Below are 20988 nucleotides of genomic sequence, written 5' to 3'. Positions count from 1 at the left end.
ACCAGGCTGGCTTGAGCGAAGATGACGTCGGAGGCACTTCACGCGAAGCCCCGCATCATCGAGTTCAACAATTTCAGATCATAACCTCGGCCCCCATTACCTTTTTACTTATTTTTTATCCACACCTTTGTTTTGGCCTTTCCCCCCCTTTTTTTCACTCCCACATGGCAGCTGTCTCCCATTCTGCCAGCGCATTTCACACCTAATCTAGAGCCGTCTTTTGTCTCCACTAGTCCTATCACCATCTCGTCTCATGAATACTTCTTAATGTCTCTTCACTTATCTTTCGTTCTCTCCCAGCCTGGCCTCTTAATCTATTTCATTTCCTGTGCTTTTCCAGTCTTGACAAAGGGTTTCACCGGAAACGTTGACTCTATTTCTCTCTCCACGGATGTTGCCTGGCCTGCTGAGTTTTTGCAGCATTTTCTGCTGTTATTTTGCTATCATCCCGGGACCTGCTCTGGCTCCGCCCCCTCCCCAGGGGGCGGGACTTCAAGCCGCCCCGCCTCCAGGTCGCGCGCCTCTCTCTGTAACTGCTGCTGGTCGCGCGCCTTGTTTACGGCCGCCGCGAGCCCGCTGTGGGGGAACCGGCGGCGAGGACGCGAGATCCGATAGGCCGCCCGCTCCGACGTGCCTGCGGGGATGGGCCAATGGCGAGAAGCTATGCAGAGAGGACACGTGGCGTCCGCCGCTTTCACCCGGCGCCGGTATGTGTGGGCGCGGCTGATTGGTCGGCGGTCCTGTGAGAAGGAATAAAAGCGACTCGGCGGCCATGGAGGAGGAAGTTTGAGCGAGTGAGGGAGGAGGAAAGGGAAAGGAGGAAAGCCGCGTTCCGGGTACTAGAGAGCGAGGGGGGCAGGGGGAAGATGACTGGAAATCCAATCCGGAAGATCCGCATCTGGCCGCTGCTGCTGCTCCTGGTGTGGCCGCTGAAGCCGGTTTCAGGGGGTGAGTAACCATGGTAATCCCCCGGGGTGTCGGTTCTCTTTTCTCCCAACGGAGACTGCGCCCAGGTCACAGGGCCCGGCCCCTCGCTCTTCCAATACACGCACCCGAGGGCCAGTGATCGGCAGCCCCTGGACATGACCTAGTCACCACTGGTGATGTGTATGGGGCTGTTGTTCGGGGTGGGCGGGGGCTGCAGCTAATGGCTGGGTTCTGCTAGCTCCAGTTGCTGAGTGGAGTGGTCTGGTCACCCCCCCCCCCCCCCCCCGAAGTCACAGACATTACACCGTAAATGGTCTTTTAAAGTGGCTCTTTTTGTTTTCTGCACAATATCTGTACTTGTTGTTTTCTATATTCACTGGAGTTTAGAAGATTGAGAGGGGATCTCATCGAAACCTATAAAATTCTGTCAGGCCTGGACAGACTAGATGCAGGAAGGATGTTTCTGATGGCCGGGGAGTCCAGAACCAGGGATCATAGTCTAAGGATAAGGGGTAAGCCATTTAGGACTGAAATGAGGAGGAATTTCTTCACCCAGAGAGTGGTGAACCTGTGGAATTCTCTGCCACAGAGGGTGGTGGAGGCCAGTTCATTAAATATATTCAAGAAAGAGTTGGATATATTTCTTAAGGCTAAAGGGATCAAGGGATATGGGGAGAAGGCAGGGACAAGGTACTGAATTTGGATGGCCTACTCCTGCTCCTATCTTCTATGTTTCTATCCCACAGATATTGGTAATGTTATTGGACTAGCAATCCTGGGCTGTTCATAGTTTGTCCAAATCCTGCCATGGCAGTTTGAGAATTTTTTTTTTTAAAGTTAAAAAGCTTGCCTGATTGTCATAAAAAGCCCAATTGGCTCACTAATGTCCTTACTCCAACGTTTGTGACTTTTAACTACCCTCTGAAGTTGCCTAGCAAGCCACTCCATCGTATCCAACTGCCATAGGCAGCTAGGGATGATGATAAATACAGGCTTTGCCAGTGGTGCCACCCCTGGAAGACCAGGTGCTCACTCTGTCGACCTCCGACGTAAGGGGTGTTCTACGCGGAGTGAACACACGAAAGGCTGCTGGACCGGATAGCATCCCTGGACGGGTACTCAAGGAATGTGCTGATGGCATAGTGGTTAGCACTGTTGCCTCACAGCGCCAGGGACCTGGGTTCAAATCCGGCCTCGGGTGACTGTCTGTCTGTGTGGAGTTTGCACATTCTCCTCGTGTTTGCGTGGGTTTCCTCCGGGTGCTCCGGTTTCCTCCCACAGTCCAAAGATGTGGGGGTTAGGTTGATTGGCCATGATAAAAAAAATTAGCCCTTAGTGTTAGGGGGGATTAAATACGTGGGGTTACGGGGATAGGGCTTGGGTGGGATGGCTGTCGGTGTAGGGACCGGGTGCTAGGGTTTGGACGATCAGCCATGATCTCGTTGAATGGCGGAGCAGGCTCGAAGGGCCTAATGGCCTACTCCTGCTCCTATCTTCTATGTTTCTATCAGCTGGCTGATGTCTTCACCGCCATCTTCAATCTGTCATTGGCCCAGGCAGTAGTCCCTACATGCTTCAAGACCGCTACCATTATTCCTGTGCCAAAACAAACGGCTGTGGCGTGCCTGAACGACTATCGACCTGTCGCACTCACACCCATCATAATGAAGTGTTTTGAGAGACTGGTCCTGGCTCACATCAAAGCCAGTGTTCCCGCCTCTCTTGACCAACACCAGTTTGCCTATCGTGCAAACCGATCAACGGAGGATGCAATCACAACTGCTCTACACTCTGCACTGAATCACTTAGATGATAAAGAGACCTACATCAGAATGCTGTTCATAGACTACAGCTCAGCATTCAACACTATCGTCCCCAACAAGCTGGCCACCAAACTCCACACTCTTGGCCTGAACACTTCCCTCTGCAACTGGACCCTGGACTTCCTAACAAACAGACCCCAGTCTGTCATTAGGTAACCACACCTCTTTCTCTCCCCCCGCCCCCCCCCCCCCCCGACCCTGAACACGGGGGGCCCCACAAGGATGTGTGCTGAGCCCCCTCCTCTACTCCCTCTTCACCCACGACTGTGTGGCTGTACATGGTTCCAACACCATCATCAAGTTTGCGGATGATACCACGGTAGTAGGCCAGATCACCAACAACAGGGAGGAGGTCCAGCATCTCGTGAAGTGGTACGCCAACAACAACCTGGCCCTTAACATCAAGAAAACCAAAGAAATCATTGTGGACTTCAGGAAGTCTAAAGGTGGAAGTCACCCCCATTCACATCAATGGGGCTGTGGTGGAAAGGGTGGACAGCTTTAAGTTCCTTGGAGTCCACATCACGGAAGACCTCTCCTGGTCCCTCCATACCTCCTCTTTGGTGAAGAAGGCCCAGCAGTGCCTATATTTCCTAAGGAGGCTGAAGGGATGTAACCTGTCACCCCTGATCCTCTCTAACTTTTACCGCTGCACAATAGAGAGCATCCTGACGAACTGTATCACCGTATGGTATGGCAGCTGTAGCTACTGTGACCGGAAAGCCCTGCAGCGGGTAGTCAAAACTGCCCAACGCATTACCGGCTACCGACCATAGAGCACATATACCAGGAACGCTGTTTACGGAGGTCACGGACCATCATCAAAGACCCTACCCACCCCAGCCACTGTCTGTTCGCCCTCCTGCCATCTAGGCGACGCTACAGATGCATTCGCACCCGTACGACCAGATTTAGGAACAGCTTCTTTCCCAGGGCTGTCATCCTACTGAACTCCACAAATAAACTCTAAAGCCTGCACATCTGCCAATGCACTTTATTATGGTTATGTTTATGTTAATGTATTACAAGCCAAATGTATGTTGAATGTTTAAATGTCTTAATCTAAACGTACACTCTCGGGAGCCGCAAGCCTACATTTCGTTGTACTGCACTTGTGCACTAACAATGACAATAAAATTGATTATGATTATGGTGCCCACATCCTGAGCATAAATTTTAAAAAGGCATCGCAATTTCACCAAGTCAACAACCTGGAACCTCCTGACGAAGGGTTTCGACCTGGAACATTAACTCTGTTTCTCTCTCCAGATGCTGCCTGACCTGCTGAGTGTTTCCAGCATTTTCTGTTTTTTATTTCAGATTTCCAGCATCGACAGTAATTTAGCTTTTGTATCACAATTTCAAGTCAGCTCCCAATATACCAATGCTAGTCCATAAGTATGTGCATCAGCACTCGGTGACTAGAAATTGCAGAAACCGTTATCTTGCAGTTTTGTTTGTTGAATATCAAACTTGCTTGTGAAGGAAGAATGATCATCCAAGAGTTAGGGCAGTTTTTGTTTTTAAAATTTGGGTCATGGTAGAAGATATGGATTATTTGAATGTTCATCCTTACCCTCCAATCTGAAAAAAGACTTGTTACGAGTGACATTTCTGAGTAGTTTTGTGTTTTTATGTAAACATTACCTCCCATACACATTCATTCCATTTGTTTTGTGGTTTTAAGGGAGTGGTATCTTGGCCTTGGTTGCAAAGTATGGGTGACATGCTTCATACTACAGTAATATGGCAAAATGTTTTTTGTTTCCTGAGCAAAATGTCCCCCCCCCCCCCCCCCCCCCCCCCCTTTTTATGTATAAATCTTTCTTGTGCAAACAGTTTGGCATTAAGACAGAACTATCTTTGCGAAGGATGTTTTTGATTTGCATTTCTAATTTTTTTTTTAAAGTGAATTTACTGAGAAGCATAGCCATGTGGTGGGCAGGAGAAGGGGAGAAGAGTTTACCTTCCCATGGCTTTCAGGGCACATCTGTGAATTGTTGATTAACATCAGTACTTGAGTCCTGGTGGATATTGGTATCAGCCTGGATACAGGACTGCATTGAGAAGAGGCAACGGGTGCAATTCAATGACCGCATAGTCCCAATGCAAGCTAAGTTTCTGGTGTATAAGCTGTGTCTAAACAATTCTTCATTCAGAACTCCTTGGAATGCCATGGACAGGCTTCCTCTGACTCATGTCTAGGATCCTGGACAAAGCTATGAGGTGGATTTGTGGAAAAAAGAGAAAGTGCTTGCAAAGGTGAACCCTGTAAACGTCAACCTGTCCTTGAGTTCCCTGGAGGGAACAGTTGGCCTCACAGTAGGCAGGTCCTGTTCCAAAGGCCATGATGACCTGGAATAAATAGTTGGTGATGAGTAAGCCTGATATGTGACATTGCACTTGGACATCTCGAGGTGGCTGGCATGATGCAAGTTGTCTTGTAAAGGGAGATGTTTATCTTCTAGCTGACTAGGAAATGTTGGGCTGATGACTGCTGCTGGAAGGTGTTACCTGGAAGCTAGTGTGATGTACTTGTACTCGTGTCTCGGGCTTGGTGCCTACCATGATTGGATTGTAGAGAGGCCAGCAGTTGCTGCTGAAGCTCCACACTTTTGACTAGTGGGAGGGTATACTGTATAGTGGCCTGGAGGCTGGTGACCATGTACTCAATTTTTATGGCGAGTTGTGCTGCTCATTATGTTGCTTGTGAGGAGCCTGTCGTACCTGCGCCCAAATCCATGCTTGTCAATTGTCCGCTGACAAGCCAATAACTATCTTTCTGGAGGGCATGTTGAGTATCTTTAGGGTGGAGGTGGATCCAAGATGATCTGCCTGGCAATGGATGTTGGGAGCCAATTCAACACTTTTTAGGATGGACTAGCGAACCAGTCAGGTTGTTGGCACTGTTGCTGGAACTGGAGAAGTAGACCGGTCACTGGGGTAAGATGGGGAAGGGGTTGCTGGGATTCTTTCCAGTCTACTTCAGAGAATCCTGCAGGCCAAAGCCCTAATAATTGGGGTGATCCTAGCTGGATGGGTATGTGAGCTGTATCCCTAAAGGGACAGTGTGCACTTCATATTGAGTAAATAGCAACCCTGCAGGTGGGTGTAGACTTCTCGGTGCCTTGAATTGGAGATACCTAAACGTGATGAGTTTTGCTGCATATCTGATAACATCCTCTTTTTTTTTTTTCCCCCCTTTTTTTTTCTTTTGCTTCCATTTCTGACTGCTTTTGCCACTTTTTGTCAATTCTTATTTTTCTGTCTCCTGTAAGCTTCACACTCTGCCTATGGAGTGAGCTATGGGGCCAGGCAGAGCAGCTGGTGTGATTTGGAGACTGGTTTAGTACGAAGGTGGGGCATGAAGCTGCAAAGCAATCGTAAAACTACTGCAAGGGAGAGCATGGAGCTGGAGGAGTAGAAGCTGAGAGGGAGGTTGATCAGCATTAAGGGTCAGAATGCCAATACGTTATAGTGTGAACATTTTAATATTGAAGTATTGGTCATAGTTTCTGGAAATCTTCCAGTTTTACCTCTACATGTTAGTACCAATGTGAAATCTATTGGTCTTGCTCCAGAGGGCACACTGTATTTGCACAATATTTACGATGTGGCTGAGGAATGACTTGTTCTATCATGAAGATCCAGAACAAATTAAGAATCTGTCTGACCTGTTGTCAGATCTCCCTTTCTTCCAACTGAAGTGAACTCCGTGTCCTGTTCAAATGGACTCAAAGATTTTCTTTACTTGGAACGTGCAGCATGAAAACAGGCCATTCGCCCAACTGGTTCACTGGTGTTTACGCTTCACGAGCTTCCCCCTGACCCCTTTTCATTTAATCCGATCAGCATAACCTTCCTTTCCTTCCCCCCCCCCCCCCCCTTTATGTTTACCTAGCTTCCCCTGGAAAGCATCTATGCTAGTTGCATCAACTACTCCTTGTGGGAGCGAGCTCCCCTCTCTGGGTAAGGTTGCTCCTGAATTCCCTATTGGATTTATTTATGACTGTCTTGTATTTATGGCCCCGAGTTTTGGCCTCCCCAGCAAGTGGAAACCTCTTCTCTACGTCTATCCCTATCAAACCCTTTCATAATCAAGACTTTTATTTGCCCCAAATTCTGACTTTTAACGCATGTTAACTCTTAAATGTTCCCAGATGAATCAACAATATCGTGTACACATTTCTAATTGAATTAAGAATACATAAATGCAAGGCTGAATATTTGATGCCTTTTTCTTGAGGTATGAACTATTTACATGCCTCATCGGTCAGACAGCTTGTTAATTGGTTCTGGATCTTCATAATGGAACAAGTCCTTTAAATCAATTTACCACAAACTGATTGAATCTGCTTTATTCAACCGTATGTAATATTTTTCTAACCTGGCCATTTGCCAGGTTAGTAAACAGGAGTGTGATCAGTCATGCAGCTTTCACTTGCATATTCCTTTCTAATGGTGTTTGTTTTTCCATAACGTGACAAACCCTTTCTAGAAGGTGGGTATTGGACTTTCTGGATAGGCTGAATGATCAGCAGAAATATTTCTGTGCTGCCGATTTAAACCATGTAAACACAAATAATTGAACCATCTGTATTCTGCACGAGTCAAATCTTTGTGTTCTTTGGAAAAGTTTTGCATTTTTAAATGCCATAACAAATTGTAATGGTAGCTTTAACGCACTTCATTTTGTGTACGGCCCTTAACAGCTCACCAAAACTTAAGTGGCCCTCCAGCCAAATTAATTGCCCACCCTTGTTCTATTCCTTTCTCCCTCCTGTGTTTATCTAACTTCCCCTTAAATGTATTTATGCTATTCACCTCCACTACTTGTGGCACATTCCATACTCTGAATACTTCTGATTTGCTAAAATTATGTGGTGAGACTTTTTTTGATCAGTCTGATGAATTTAATGTTTTTAAATACATGGTTTAAGTGGTATTTAAATTTTTGTCTGTGTTTAGTCTATGTAATAATTGTGAAGGTATCTTTACCCTGGTAACTGACACTTTTTTTTTTCTTGTATTTTTTTTTACAGATGTACAAGAAATTGATGAATCACTGGAGTCCAAGGTAATCTTTCATGTTGTGACCAGCCACACCAAAAAGCTGCCGCGGAGCACTGTTGTTAGTGTAGGACCTCATGGTCTTGAAGGAGAAGTGCCGGAACTGAGAACTTTGCAAGCGCTTTTTCCAAACTTATTTACTCTTGTGTAGTCACTAATAAATCCAACAGGGAATTCAGGAGAAACTTTACCCAAAGAGTGGTAAGTATGTGGAATGCGCTACCACAAGGAGTAGTTGAGCTGAATAGCGTAGATGTATTTAAAGGGAAGCTAGATAAGCACATGAAGGAGAAAGGAATAGAACAGGGGTGGGCAATTATTTGGGCTGGAGGGCCACTTAACAAATTTTGGTGAGCTGTTGAAGCTGAGAGATTTTATTTGGACTCTAGGGGAATCAAGGGATATGGAGATGAGGTCGATGATCAGCCATGATCTTATTGAATGGTGGAGCAGACTCGAGGGGCTGTATGGCCGACTCCTGCTCCTACTTCTTGTGTTCTTATGAGGGTTGCACACAATGAATTATGTTAACGGCTACCATTAAAATTTGTTATGGCGTTTATTGTATAAAGAAACCTTCATGTTGCTTCCACACTTAATGCGGTGTTACATGTGTTACTTTTATTAACATGCTAATGAGCATGATACAGGTTTACCCAAAACTTACCTTAGCCATTAATGAAATGCCATAATTAAAACTGGTTACTCGACGACTGCTGTAAGTTTACACGTGACTCCAGTCCCATACGATGTTATTAACTTTTAATGTCCTCACGGCAACTAGGAATGGGCAACACATGTTTTCTTACCTGTGTTGCCCACATCCCAAGAACAAATTATTTTTAAAAAAAAAAGTCAAATCCAAAAGTCAGGACATAACATTTTGGACCCTGTGTTCACCCAGAGAGCATAAGTGATTTGGGATTATCACAGACTTCAGAGACACACGGCACAAGTATTTGGTGAAACAATGGTATAATTTACATGTCAGTGAAAATGATCAGGTATGAAATGCAGATTCCTACACTTTATTTATTAGACTATGGCAACTTCTAGAGAAGGGTTTTGATTGACTTGGAGCCCAAAGATAAATGCAGTGTGTTTCTGAGCATGTCACTGGTTTGCCTTGGGGATGACTCTGCAATTCGGCTCTCCCTGCTTGATCGTGGAATCAATCCTTTGAACTGGTGCTGTGATGTAAGGATCTTGGCAATGAGGGAACTTGGGAAGGGGAGAGAGAAAAGATCTTGCTTAACTTGTGCCAAAATTAAACTATATTTGAATCATGATAAATAGACTCTGCAACGATTAATCCCTAATGGATGCATGATGCAGACAAATGATTTACTAAGAAAACCACAAATTATCAAGCCCAGCATCATGGGTACAAGTAACACATTGACTTGAATTTCAAGTCAGTGTATCCTGACAAAGCCCATCTTTTATTGTGTTTCATTATAGATGCAATTGAGAATAGTATCCCCTCAACCCGCTCGCTTGTTTTACATAACCACTCAATACATTATTAACCACTCGGGTAAATAATACTGCAGTCTAACTCTGCTCAAGTCAGGGATGGTGTGCAAACCCATACTAAAAATAATGTCCAGCCAAATGTGCAAAATATTGCTGTTTGTCCATGATTCAAGAGCTGGAACAACAACCCAAGGAAATCGACTTGACTTGCCTCATGAATCCAGAAACGCCTAATACTTGGAATTTTGCTGGGGGGAAAAATGGCTGATTTGCACATGTACAAATCAGCATTTTTTTTTTTTTTAAATCGCAAGATTTAGGACCCCAGGTTTGAGGACCACTGTGCACATAAGAAGCAGGAGTAGACCAATCGGCCCCTCGAGCCTGCTCCGCCATTCAATGAGATCATGGCTGATCCAACCTTGGCCTCCACAGCACTTTCCCGCTCTCTTCCCATACCCCTCGACTCCCTTGTAGTTCACATATCTGTCAATCTCCACCTTGAATATATTCAATGACTCCGCCTCCATAGCTCTCTCGGGTAGAGAATTCCAAAGATGCACGACCCTCCGAAGAAATTCCTCCTCATCTCTGTTTTAAATGGGTGACCCCTTATTCTGAAACTATGCCCCCTAGTTCTAGATACCCCCACTAGGGGAAACCTCATCTCAGCATCCACCATGTCAATCCCCCTCAGAATCTTGTATGTTTCAATAAGATCACCTTTCATTCTTCTAAACTGCAATGAGTATAGGCTCAACCTTTCATCATACGTCGACCCCTTCATCCCAGGAATCAACCTAGTGCACCAGCCCTGTGGGCTGAATAGAATCCATTGGCGGGCTGTATTTTACCCACCTCTGGAATAGAAGGATATGCTGATGTGGTTAGAGGAAGACCTGTGGGAGGAGGCTTGTGTGGAGCATAAACACCGACATAGACAAGTTGGGCCGAATAGCCTGTTTCTATGCTGTAGACTCTATGTACTGCTCCCTAATCACAATCCTCTACCAGACCTCTTGTCAGTGATGCTCTGAACCTGCGACTGTGATGTTCCAGTGTTGCAAGTTGACGTTTGTGTGTGGTCACTTCCTCACTGACAAATAAAATATTTCAACTTTTTTTATTTTCTTGCAGTAGGTTAATGTTTAATGCATGCTCTTTGAAAGTGGTGTTTTCTACCATTTGCTGTGCAGTAAAGTTTGAATTATCTTTTGTATTCTGTCCCTGGTATCCTCTGAGGCATGCAGATGTTATAATCTTTAGCTGTTAATGTGGTTTCTCCTAGCTGGGGAGAACTCCCCTGCTCCCAACCTTTTTTTTTTATTAAAAAAAAAAAAAAACATTTGTGAGATGGAGATCCTGTATCAAAAATTGATTTGAATTTTTTTTTACGCATGTTCCCTTTTTTTAGACTGATCAACAGGGTGATCAAAAAGATCGTCCAACTGGCGCCCGTGTAGTTGCTGGGCAGATCATAGACTCCACAGAGGATCTCTGGGAAGGTAAAGATGAAGAACGCCAGCATTCTACTTCTGATGAAGAAAGTCTAACCACTGACGATATGGAAGATGTTAAAAAAAGTAAGGCTAAAAATCATCTATTTGACCAGCCTTCAAAGTGACTCACTGAAAACAACTTTTAATAGATGCTTAAGAACTCTTGTGACCCAGTGGCAAAATGCATTGTTTGGTGTAGAGCTAAGCCAAGCAGAGCAGCAGGTGCTAGGTTTGCTTCCCAGTTTGCTGATATTGGCTAAAAGAGAAGTTGGGGTGCTACAATTGGCTTTGGGGCTGTGAGGGGGTGGGGGAAGCAAGCACTGTTTCTGCTGGCTGTTCATTGACTTCCTGCTGGAAAGTGTGCTTGTGCGGCTATCGAGTGAAAATATTTGGCCTGGCTATGATGCCTTCCTTGTTGAATATCTAGTCTAGGTTAAAACCGCTATGAGGACTGCTGGCAAGAGTCAACACTTGAGGACCAATTTGGCAAAAAATAAGTAGTGCATTGTTTCAATACTGTATTTCTGATATTGAGCATAACCCCAATGGCCAAGACACTTTTATAAAAATAAAAAAAAAACATTGGGAGCGTACTGTCATAAGAAGTTAAATACATTGGTGCTGCTTTTTGGAATAAGACTTTCTGTCTTGAATTTTGAAGTGGGAAACCCATGAGAGGTGCTTGAATTATATTGCTCATAGTTGTGATACTGTAATTATTTGATAACTAGCTATTAGTTGATTGATATGAAGTCTGTCTAAAGCCAATTAATTGGTGCAGACAGAACAGTTTACTAAATGTGTTTCATTTCTCTGCCCCCCCCCCCCCCCCCCCCCCCCCAAAAAAGACTTCTTACTAAATTGTCTTTTTTGAAGGCAGAGGGGAGTATGTTTCCATATTTTGACTCTTTACTTGGAATCCGTTTGGTTTCATAACCGCAAACGAGACTCCAGGATGGTGTGTTGCCTCCCTGGTGCAAGGGTCAAGGATGTCCGAGTGGCTGCAGAACATCTTGGAAGGGGAGGGTGAACAGCCAGTTGTCATGGTGCATATAGGCACCAACGATATAGATAAAAAGCGGGATGAGGTCCTAAAAGCGGAATATAGGGAGTTAGGTAAATTTAAAAAAAAATAAAAAATAGGACCTCAAAGGTAGTAATCTCAGGATTGCTACCAGTGCCACGTGCTAGTCAGAGTAGAAATAGAAGGATATTTCAGATGAATACGTGGCTAGAGGAATGGTGCAATGGGGAGGGATTCAAGTTCCTGGGACATTGGAACCGGTTCTGGGGGAGGTGGGACCAGTTCAAACCAGACGGTTTGCACCTGGGCAGGGCTGGAACCGATGTCCTGGGGGAGTGTTTGCTAGTGCTGTGGGGGAGGGTTTAAACTAAAATGGCAGGGGGTTGGGAACCTGAGCAGGGAGACAGAGGAAAGGGAAACCAGGATAAAGGCAAAAGATAGGAAGGAGAAAAACAAAAGTGGCAGTCAGAGAAATCAACGGTTTAAATCAAACGTGGCCACAGTAAATAATAATTCTAATAGGTCTAAGAGCGTTAAAAAAACAAGCCTGAAGGCTTTGTGTCTTAATGCGAGGAGCATTTGTAATAAGGTGGATGAATTGGCTGCGCAAATAGAGGTAAACGAATATGATTTGGTTGGGATTACGGAAATGTGGCTCAAGGATGGCCAAGGCTGGGAACTCAACATCCAGGGGTATTCGATATTCAGGAAAGATAGGCAAAAAGGAAAGGGAGGTGGGGTAGCATTACTGGTTAAAGAAGGGATTAACACAATTGTAAGGAAGGATAGCTCTGATGATGTGGAATCTGTATGGGTAGAATTGAGAAATACTAAGGGGCAGAAAACGTTAGTGGGAGTGGTATATAGACCTCCAAACAGTAAGGCGGAGGTTGGGGATGGCATTAAAAGGGAAATTAAAGAAGCGTGCAATAAGGGCACAGCAGTCATCATGGGTGACTTTAATCTACATATAGATTGGGCTAACCAAATTAGTAACAATACTGTGGAGGAGGAATTCCTGGAGTGTTTACGGGATGGTTTCCTGGACCAATATGTCGAGGAACCAACCAGAGACCAGGCCATCTTAGACTGGGTATTATGTAACGAGAAAGGATTAATTAGCAATCTTGTTGTACGAGGCCCCTTGGGTTGGAGCGATCATAATATGATCGAATTCTTCATTAAGATGGAGAATGAAGTAGTTGACTCAGAAACTAGGGTCCCAGGCCTAGAAATTCGGTTGTTTGCGCCAGCGGTTAGCGCCTAAAGAGACCGAGAATTGGGGCGTTGCCTAATGTTGGGGCGGGCGCAATGGAGATAGCGACAACTCCCATATTGACTATATATTTAACGCCTGCGCGCGCCCGCGAGCGCAAGCAGATCATGACGTCATTTCATTGTGCAATGCCTTTTAGGGGCGCCTGGGCGGATTTTGGGTGGCGCCCGGAGCCTTTACGCCTAGCGCTATTAGTGACAGTTCGAAGGAGCATTAGCAGGCCCTTCTCTGAGTTGGGGGGCGCTATTTAAAGGGGACAGCTCTAGTATAGAAGCTTCAGCCACTTGGCCTGTTCATTGCGATCGTTGGAGAGAGTTGGTGAGCTACTGTGGAGCAGAGTTTTTGGAATTTAGCATTAAAGTACTTGGGACCCTCAAACCTGTCCAGAGCAGTTGGAGCACTAGACCTAACAGCCTTTTGACCAACTGGCATCGGAATGGGAGATGCTTTGGAGGGCGACGGCCTCATGGCCGAACACTATGAAGGGGCAGAGAGACGGCGGGAGAGAGGGCCAGGATTGGCCAGAAGGAGGAGGGGCAATGGAGGTCGGCCAATCCGAGGGTATGCTGCGAGGGTCTTTAGGCAGCAGGTGTCATACCTTGACATGTCGGAGGAGCAATGTGTGCGAAGGCTCCGAATCGGGAGGGACGTTGTTACTGAGCTGTGCCACCTGCTTGCTGAGGATCTGCAGCCGCGTCTACGGTGCAGGACCTCTGTCGGTGGCCGTTAAACTGACTGTTGCCATCAATTTTTATGGCAACGGATCCTTTCAGTCAGCCATTGGGGACATTGCGAATATCTCTCAGGTTGCAGTGCACTGTTGCATCCGGCAAGTTACAGCTGCCCTTTAAAGGCGAAGGCATCAATTCATCATCTTCCCTCTGACCCTGGAGAAGCAGGTGGAGGAGGAGGAGCATGCGGAGGAGGAGGAAGATGGAAGGGCTCCTGAAAGTGGAAGGGCCATCTGTCAGAGGCTCATCAGGACTCGTATCGAGGCCCCTCTGGCGGAATGATGAGTGTCTTTACTCCTGCGCACTTTGGTTGTTTGAAAGCCTCTGAAGGCCAGCATCACTGTAATTAGTCACGTGCACCATAGCACATTAAAACTTCTCTTTATTGTCACAAAAGTCTTTCATTACAGCAAAACAACGTCATGTCAACAGAAACCATAACTAACAAAATAACAGTTAACTCTTTTTGACAAAGCCGCAAAACTAAACAAACCATTTCCAACAATTACAACAGGTGAGGGTGTCCTTGAATTTGGCCAAAGAAACGTCTCCGCACCTCCCTCTACTGCTGGCCCCTTGATGGAGAACGACTTCTCTTTCGCGGTCGGCCCCTTCCCTCCCTGCTGCTCCTACGTAATTGACCCCCAGTGGCGGGGTGAAGGCTGGGGGACGCCTGCTGACTGTGTGGAAGCGCAGAATCCCCTGAGGGACAGCCTGGCCGACCTCTGGGCTTGGAGGGTGCGGACGCAGGATGCTTGATCTGAGCATGGCTGGAAGCAGTGTGCCCTGCAGGTGGTGGCAGCTGCACTGCAGACGTACCAGTGCTGGCATGTGCAATGGTCACCTGCCGAGAGGGGACACCTGCACCATGGTCGGATGGCACACTGGCTCTCTGAGGGGACCGGCTCGGCTCATCTGCCACAATCGCATGCTCCACTGATTCCTGGCCTTGTATGGGACTGGAAGGGGCTGGGGTGATCCTAGCTGATGCAGATAGGGTGGCTGCAGTGAGAGTTCACGTTGCCTCAATCTGGGTGTGGATGAGGCCGGCAAGTGACTGCGTGGCAGCAGTGAGGACCTGTGAGCCAGGTGCCAGTGCTTCCGAGAAGCCCTGGACTGTTCTTTCCATTGCTTCGGACAAGGCCGGTGCCGACCGCTCCACTGCCTCGGACAAGCCCTGGACAGACCTTTCCAGGGATTGTCCGAAGCCCTGAACAGACCTTTCCATAGCGGCCTCGAAGCCCTGCACAGTCCTCTCCATTGTTGGCCCAAAGCCCTCGAGAGTCCTCCATTGTTGCCCCGAAGTCCAACACACTCTTTGCCAGTGTATCTATTGACTGAGGCATCCTCCCCACTGCAGCCATCAGCTCAGAGTGTGCCTGAGCCGGGCCTGGGTGCTCATTTCAGCCAGGCGACGCACCTCCTCTGCACTCTGTGCAGCAGTCATCACTACCTGCCTTGCCCTCCGGGGAGACGGTGGCCGAACTTGCCTACCCACCTTGCGTTGCTGCATGCCGCTTGTTCCGGCAACTGGCTGATCCTCAGAGCACCCCCCCCCCCCCCCCCCCCCCCCTTCCCCTCCAGGGAACTACTATCCCCAGTCTGTAGATGTGTATGCTCCCCTGAGATTGGAACAGATCACAGAATCACAGAAACCCCACAGTGCAGATAGAGGCCATTTCGGCCCATCGAGCCTGCACCGACACATATCCCACCCGATCCCCGTAACCCCTACACCAACACCTATCCCACCCTATCCCCGTAGCCCCACGTATTTAATCCCCCTAACACTAAGGGTCAATTTATCATAGCCAATCAACCTAACTCGCACATCTTTGGACTGTGGGAGGAAACCGGAGCACCTGGAGAAAACCCACGCAAACACGGGGAGAATGTGCAAACTCCACACAGACAGTCGCCCGAGGCCAATTCGAACCTGGGTCCCTGGCGCTGTGAGGCAAGAGTGCTAACCACTATGCCACCGTGCTTCCTCCTGATCCTCGCCTCCGGAGGCACTGGCAGCTTCAGGGCGTTGAGCCCGAGTTGGTGATGCATCATCTGAAAACAGGGAGGTGGAAGAGTGTCTTTAGCAAAAGGACAGGTTGGTGGCAAGGCTCTGACATGGCTGCACACTGAGGAAGCATGCTGGCGGGGGGGACCAAGTGGAAGGAAACAGCTGAAAAAGGAGAGCCTTACCCTCGCTGTCGGAAATGGGGTTGGCAGCTGCAGTGGTAACAGGACCAGACAGATGTCCTCCAAGAATCTGGTGCACTCTCCTCGAGATCCGTCAGAGTGACGACTTGTGGAGGCCCGCCACCGGTTCCAGTCTGGTCCTTTTGCCTCGCCGCCAGCTTGGACTGCAGGGGAAAGAAGGGGAAGTTCTGTAACATGATGCCTTGAGAGATCATCTCATGCCCCCCATGGTGCAAGAGCCCTTACATGAGGCCTTGAGTGGAATGTCCATGTGTGTGCCCAGAAAGGGCCATGGGTGCTTGCTGACAGATGGCCATTGGGGCATCATGGCAACAGGGTGCTTGAAGTCAGGTGCAGATGGAGGGAATCAGAAGTTTGCATAACCAGCACTCACCCTAACGACCCGAGTGAGGTCGTTGAATTTCTTCCTGCACTGAACAGGGGTCCTGGTCGCCATGCTGTTGGAGTTGACCCTCTGAGAAACCTCCCTTCAAGATCGCCGGTAAGCCTTTTGATTCGGCCTCTTGCCATTGTCAGGATACAGAACATCTAGACGGCGCTCAACTGCAGACACCAACTGGTCCAGAGCCTCAGTGCTGAAGCACTCTGCTCTCTGTCTCGCCTTCTCCACCCTGACCAAGTTTCTTGCGCCAGAGAAGGGCGAGCGCCGATTCTGAGGCCTGCAGGGCGTTGAGTGTGGCAGCTCAGGCTGACTGACCCACCCCTTTAAGAGCTGGCCAGCGCCTGGAAGTCTCGTGGTTTCCGGCAATTGAGATCACCTGCGCTGCGCCCGTCCGCGCCAATATTGGGTAGCGCCTGAACTTTTGCGCCTTGGGAGCCCCGTGCAACGTCTGAGTTCGCGCCTCAATCCCCTTTGGGGGCGATGCAACCCAATATCTTGCCAGGCAGTGATAAGTTTCATCTGGCTATAAACTTTGCGCAGCGCCATTTCTAACGCCTCAAGCGGGGCTATACCCAATTTCTAGGCCCTAAATTTCAATAAAGGAAACTACGATGGTCTGAGGCGCGAGTTGGATAGGATTGATTGGGGAATGTCACTCAAAGGGTTGACGGTGGATAGGCAATGGCAAACATTCAAAGACCGAATGGATGAACTACAGAATTTGTTCGTCCCAGTTTGGCATAAAAATAAATCAAAAAAGGTGACTCAACCGTGGCCAACAAGGGAAATTAGGGATAGCATCAGATCCAAGGAGAGGACATATAAATTGGCCAGAAAAAGCAAATAATCCTGAGGATTGGGAGCAGTTTAGGATTCAACAAAGGAGGACCAAGGGATTAATTAAGAAGGGGAACATAGAATGAGAGTAAGCTTGCAGGGAACATAAAAACTAACTGTAAAAGCTTTTATAGATATGTGAAGAGCAAAAGATTAGTCAAGTTAAGCGTAGGTCCCTTGCAGTCAGAATCAGGGGAATTTATAATGGGGAACAAAGAAATGGCAGACCAACTATAAATACATATATGGGTTCTGTCTTCACAAAGGAGGACACAAATAACCTCCCAGAGATGCCGGGGAACATAGGATCTGATGAAAGGGTGGAACTGAAAGAAATCAGTTTGTAGGGAAATGGTGTTAGGAAAATTGATGGGACTGAAGGCCGATAAATCCCCAGGGCCTGATAATCTACATCCCAGGGTACTTAAGGAAGTGGCCCTAGAAATAGTAGATGCATTGCTGGTCATCTTCCAGAACTCGATAGACTCTGGAACAGTACCCATGGCAGCACGGTGGCATAGTGGTTAGCACTGTTGCCTCACAGCGCCAGGGACCCGGGTTCAAATCCGGCCTCAGGTGACTGTGTGGAGTTTGCACATTGTCCCCGTGTTTGCGTGGGTTTCCGCCCGGGTGCTCCGGTTTCCTCCCACAGTCCAAAGATGTGCGGGTTAGGTTGATTGGCCATGATAAAAATTGGCCCTTAGTGTTAGGGGGGGATTAATTACGTGGGGTTACGGGGATAGGGCTTGTGTGGGATGGCTGTTGGTGTAGGGACCGGGTGCTAGGGTTTGGATGATCAGCCATGATCTCGTTGAATGGCGGAGCAGGCTCGAAGGGCCGAATGGCCTACTCCTGCTCCTATCTTCTATGTTTCTATTGGAGGGTAGCTAATGTTACCCCACTATTCAAAAAAGGTGGTAGAGAAAAAGCGGGTAATTATAGACCGATAAGCCTGACATCGGTAGTGGGGAAAATGCTAGAGTCCATTATAAAAGATGTAATAGCAGAGCACTTGGAAAGCAGTGACAGGATCGGACAAAGTCAACATGGATTTACAAAAGGTAAATCGTGCTTGACTAATCCACTGGAATTTTTTGAGGATGTAACTGGTAAAATAGATAAGGGAGAACCAGTGGATGTGGTGTATTTGGACTTTCAGAAGGCTTTCGATAAGGTCCCGCATAAGAGATAAGCATGCAAAATTAAGGCACATGGGATTGGGCGCAAGGGATTGACTTGGATAGAGAACTGGTTGGCAGATAGAAAGCCAAGAGTTGGCATAAACGGGTCGTTTTCCGAGTGGCAGGCAGTGACTAGTGGGGTACCGCAAAGATCGGTCCTAGGACCCCAGCTGTTCACATATATATATATATATATATATATATATAATTAATGATCTGGACGAGGGAACTGGATGTAATATCTCCAAATTTGCAGACAACACAAAGCTGGGTGGGAGGGTATGCTGTGAGGAGGATGTCGTGAAACGCCAGTACGATTTGGACAGGTTGGGTGATTGGGCAGAAACATGGCAAATGCACTATAATGTGGATAAATGTGAGGTTATCCACTTTGGTGGCAAAAACAGGAAGGCAGATTATTATTTGAATGGCAATAGATTGGGAGAAGGGGAAGTGCAGAGAGACCTGGGTGTTCTTGTGCACCAGTCACTGAAGGTAAGCATGCAGGTGCAGCAGGCGGTTAAGAAGGCAAATGGTATGTTGGCCTTTGTAGCGAGAGGGTTCGAGTACAGGAACAAGGATGTCTTGCTGCAATTGTACAGGGCCTTGGTGAGACCGCACCTTGAGTATTGTGTGCAGTTTTGGTCACCTTATGAGGCAGGACGTTCTTGCCATGGAAGGAGTGCAGTGAAGATTCACCAGGCTGATACCTGGGATGGCAGGAATGACTTATGAGGAGAGATTGTGTCGATTGGGCTTATACTCACGAGCTCAGAAGATTGAGGGGATCTCCTCGAAACCTATAAAATTCTGTCAGGCCTGGACAGACTAGATGCAGGAAGGATGTTTCCAATGGCCGGGAAGTCCAGAACCAGGGGTCATAGTATAAGGATAAGGGGTAAGCCATTTAGGACTGAGATGAGGAGGAATTTCTTCACCCAGAGAGTGGTGAACCTGTGGAATTCTCTGTCAGAGGGCAGTGGAGGCCAGTTCATTAATTATATTCAAGAAAGAGTTAGATATATTTCTTAAGGCTAAAGGGATCAAGGGATATGGGGAGAAGGCAGGGACAGGGTACTGAATTTGGATGATCAGCTATGATCTCGTTGAATGGCAGAGCAGGCTTGAGGGACCGAATGGCCTACTCCTGCTCCTATCATCTTTGTTTCTATAAGGGACTTGGGAATATTGTAGCCTTTATATATCTATATAAAGTGAAATCATCCACTTTGGATCTCTGCCTTAACCTGCAATGTTGGATGAATTACTTAAGAATCAGAGGAAGGATTGACTCCATGCCAGAGGAATCTGTATTGACTGTAATGTACCAATATGAATGTCTATAATTTCTGTTTTTTGACTGGAAATTACTATTAAATAGATTATTATTACTTTGTTGCTTTCTTCGATATCCTTTTCCTACCAGAATTCAATTTTCAAGTTCAGTGGAGTTTGAAATTTGGACTACAATGCAAAGTATTTAAATCTGCTGAAATTTGGTCAATTACTAAGTGGGGTTGTGGTGTACCGACTATGAATTAGCTCATCTATGATTATAGCAATAATACCAAGTACAGAACTGTTTGGATTTACTTCTAGTAGCTTGGTATGTTAGCCTTGAAAAATGAGGGATTTTTTTCTCTCCCATATATTGTATATGTAAACTTGAGGTCATCAAAAACTCGGCTGCCCATGTCCTAACTGACACCAAGTCCCGTTCACCCGTCACCCCTGTGCTCGCTGACCTAAATTGGCTCCCGGTTAAGCAACGCCTCGCTTTCAAAATTTGCTTCCTTGTTTTCAAATCCCTCCATGGCCTCGCCCCTCCCTATCTCTAATTTTCTCCAGCCCCACAACTCTTCATTTCTCTCCCCCCCCCCCCCCCCCCGAGATATCTGCGCTTTATAATTCTGCCCTCCTTGAGCATACCTGATTAATATCGCTCAACCATTGGTGGCCGTGCCTTCTGTTACCTAGGCCATAAGCTCTGGAATTCCCTGCCTAAACCTCTCTGCCTCGCTACCTTTGCTCCTTTTTAAGACTGCTCCTGAAAACCTACCTCTTTGACCAAGCTTTTGGTCCCCTACCCTAATTTCTCCTTATGTGGCTCAGTGTCAATTTTTTTGTCTTTTTAATACTCCTGTGAAGTGCCTGTGAAGGATGTTTTACTACAGTAAAGGTGCTATGTAAATACAAGTTGTTGTTGTCTTGGTTACTTACCAAGTTAAAACCTGCTGCTGATAGTTGTAGCTTGTATTTGACTCCATCTGAAACTTGTGTCTAAAAATAATATAGTTGATGATATCAGTCATAAGCTGTAATGAGACTAGGTCAGCGGTGGCTTAAGCAGGTGTTTCCCCCCACCTCCTACCCACATGATTAATAGTTTGCCACGTATGCAAAGAAAAAGTTTGTATAGTGTAGTACGAAGGTTGGAGAGAAAAGGCAGAAAATAATTTCTTCAAATGTTAAATCTAATCATGTGATCAGTTGGATGTAATATTTTAATATACATTTTGGGACAATTTGATAGATGTTTATCCAATAT

The 20988-nt window shown here is 46.8% G+C and overlaps 1 protein-coding gene across 2 annotated transcripts in view; it reads left to right on the top strand.

Moving 5' to 3' along the window:
- Positions 1-725: 725 nt before the first annotated feature.
- sel1l (SEL1L adaptor subunit of SYVN1 ubiquitin ligase) overlaps positions 726-20988 on the top strand; it is a 45195-nt gene continuing 24932 nt past the window's right edge. For both annotated transcript variants that reach the window (XM_086002749.1, XM_086002748.1), the window contains exons 1-3: positions 726-948; positions 7793-7827; positions 10711-10879. In XM_086002749.1, coding sequence (XP_085858875.1) covers positions 867-948; positions 7793-7827; positions 10711-10879 — 286 coding nt within the window. In that variant the 5' untranslated portion in view covers positions 726-866. The remainder of the gene's footprint in view (positions 949-7792; positions 7828-10710; positions 10880-20988) is intronic.

The sequence above is a fragment of the Somniosus microcephalus genome, chromosome 12, assembly GCF_052327205.1.
Source record: "Somniosus microcephalus isolate GS21.2 chromosome 12, FLI_Smic_1.0, whole genome shotgun sequence".
Taxonomy (NCBI): domain Eukaryota; kingdom Metazoa; phylum Chordata; class Chondrichthyes; order Squaliformes; family Somniosidae; genus Somniosus; species Somniosus microcephalus.
Note: the sequence above shows the minus strand (reverse complement) of the source record. Positions and strands in the feature narration are given on the sequence as shown.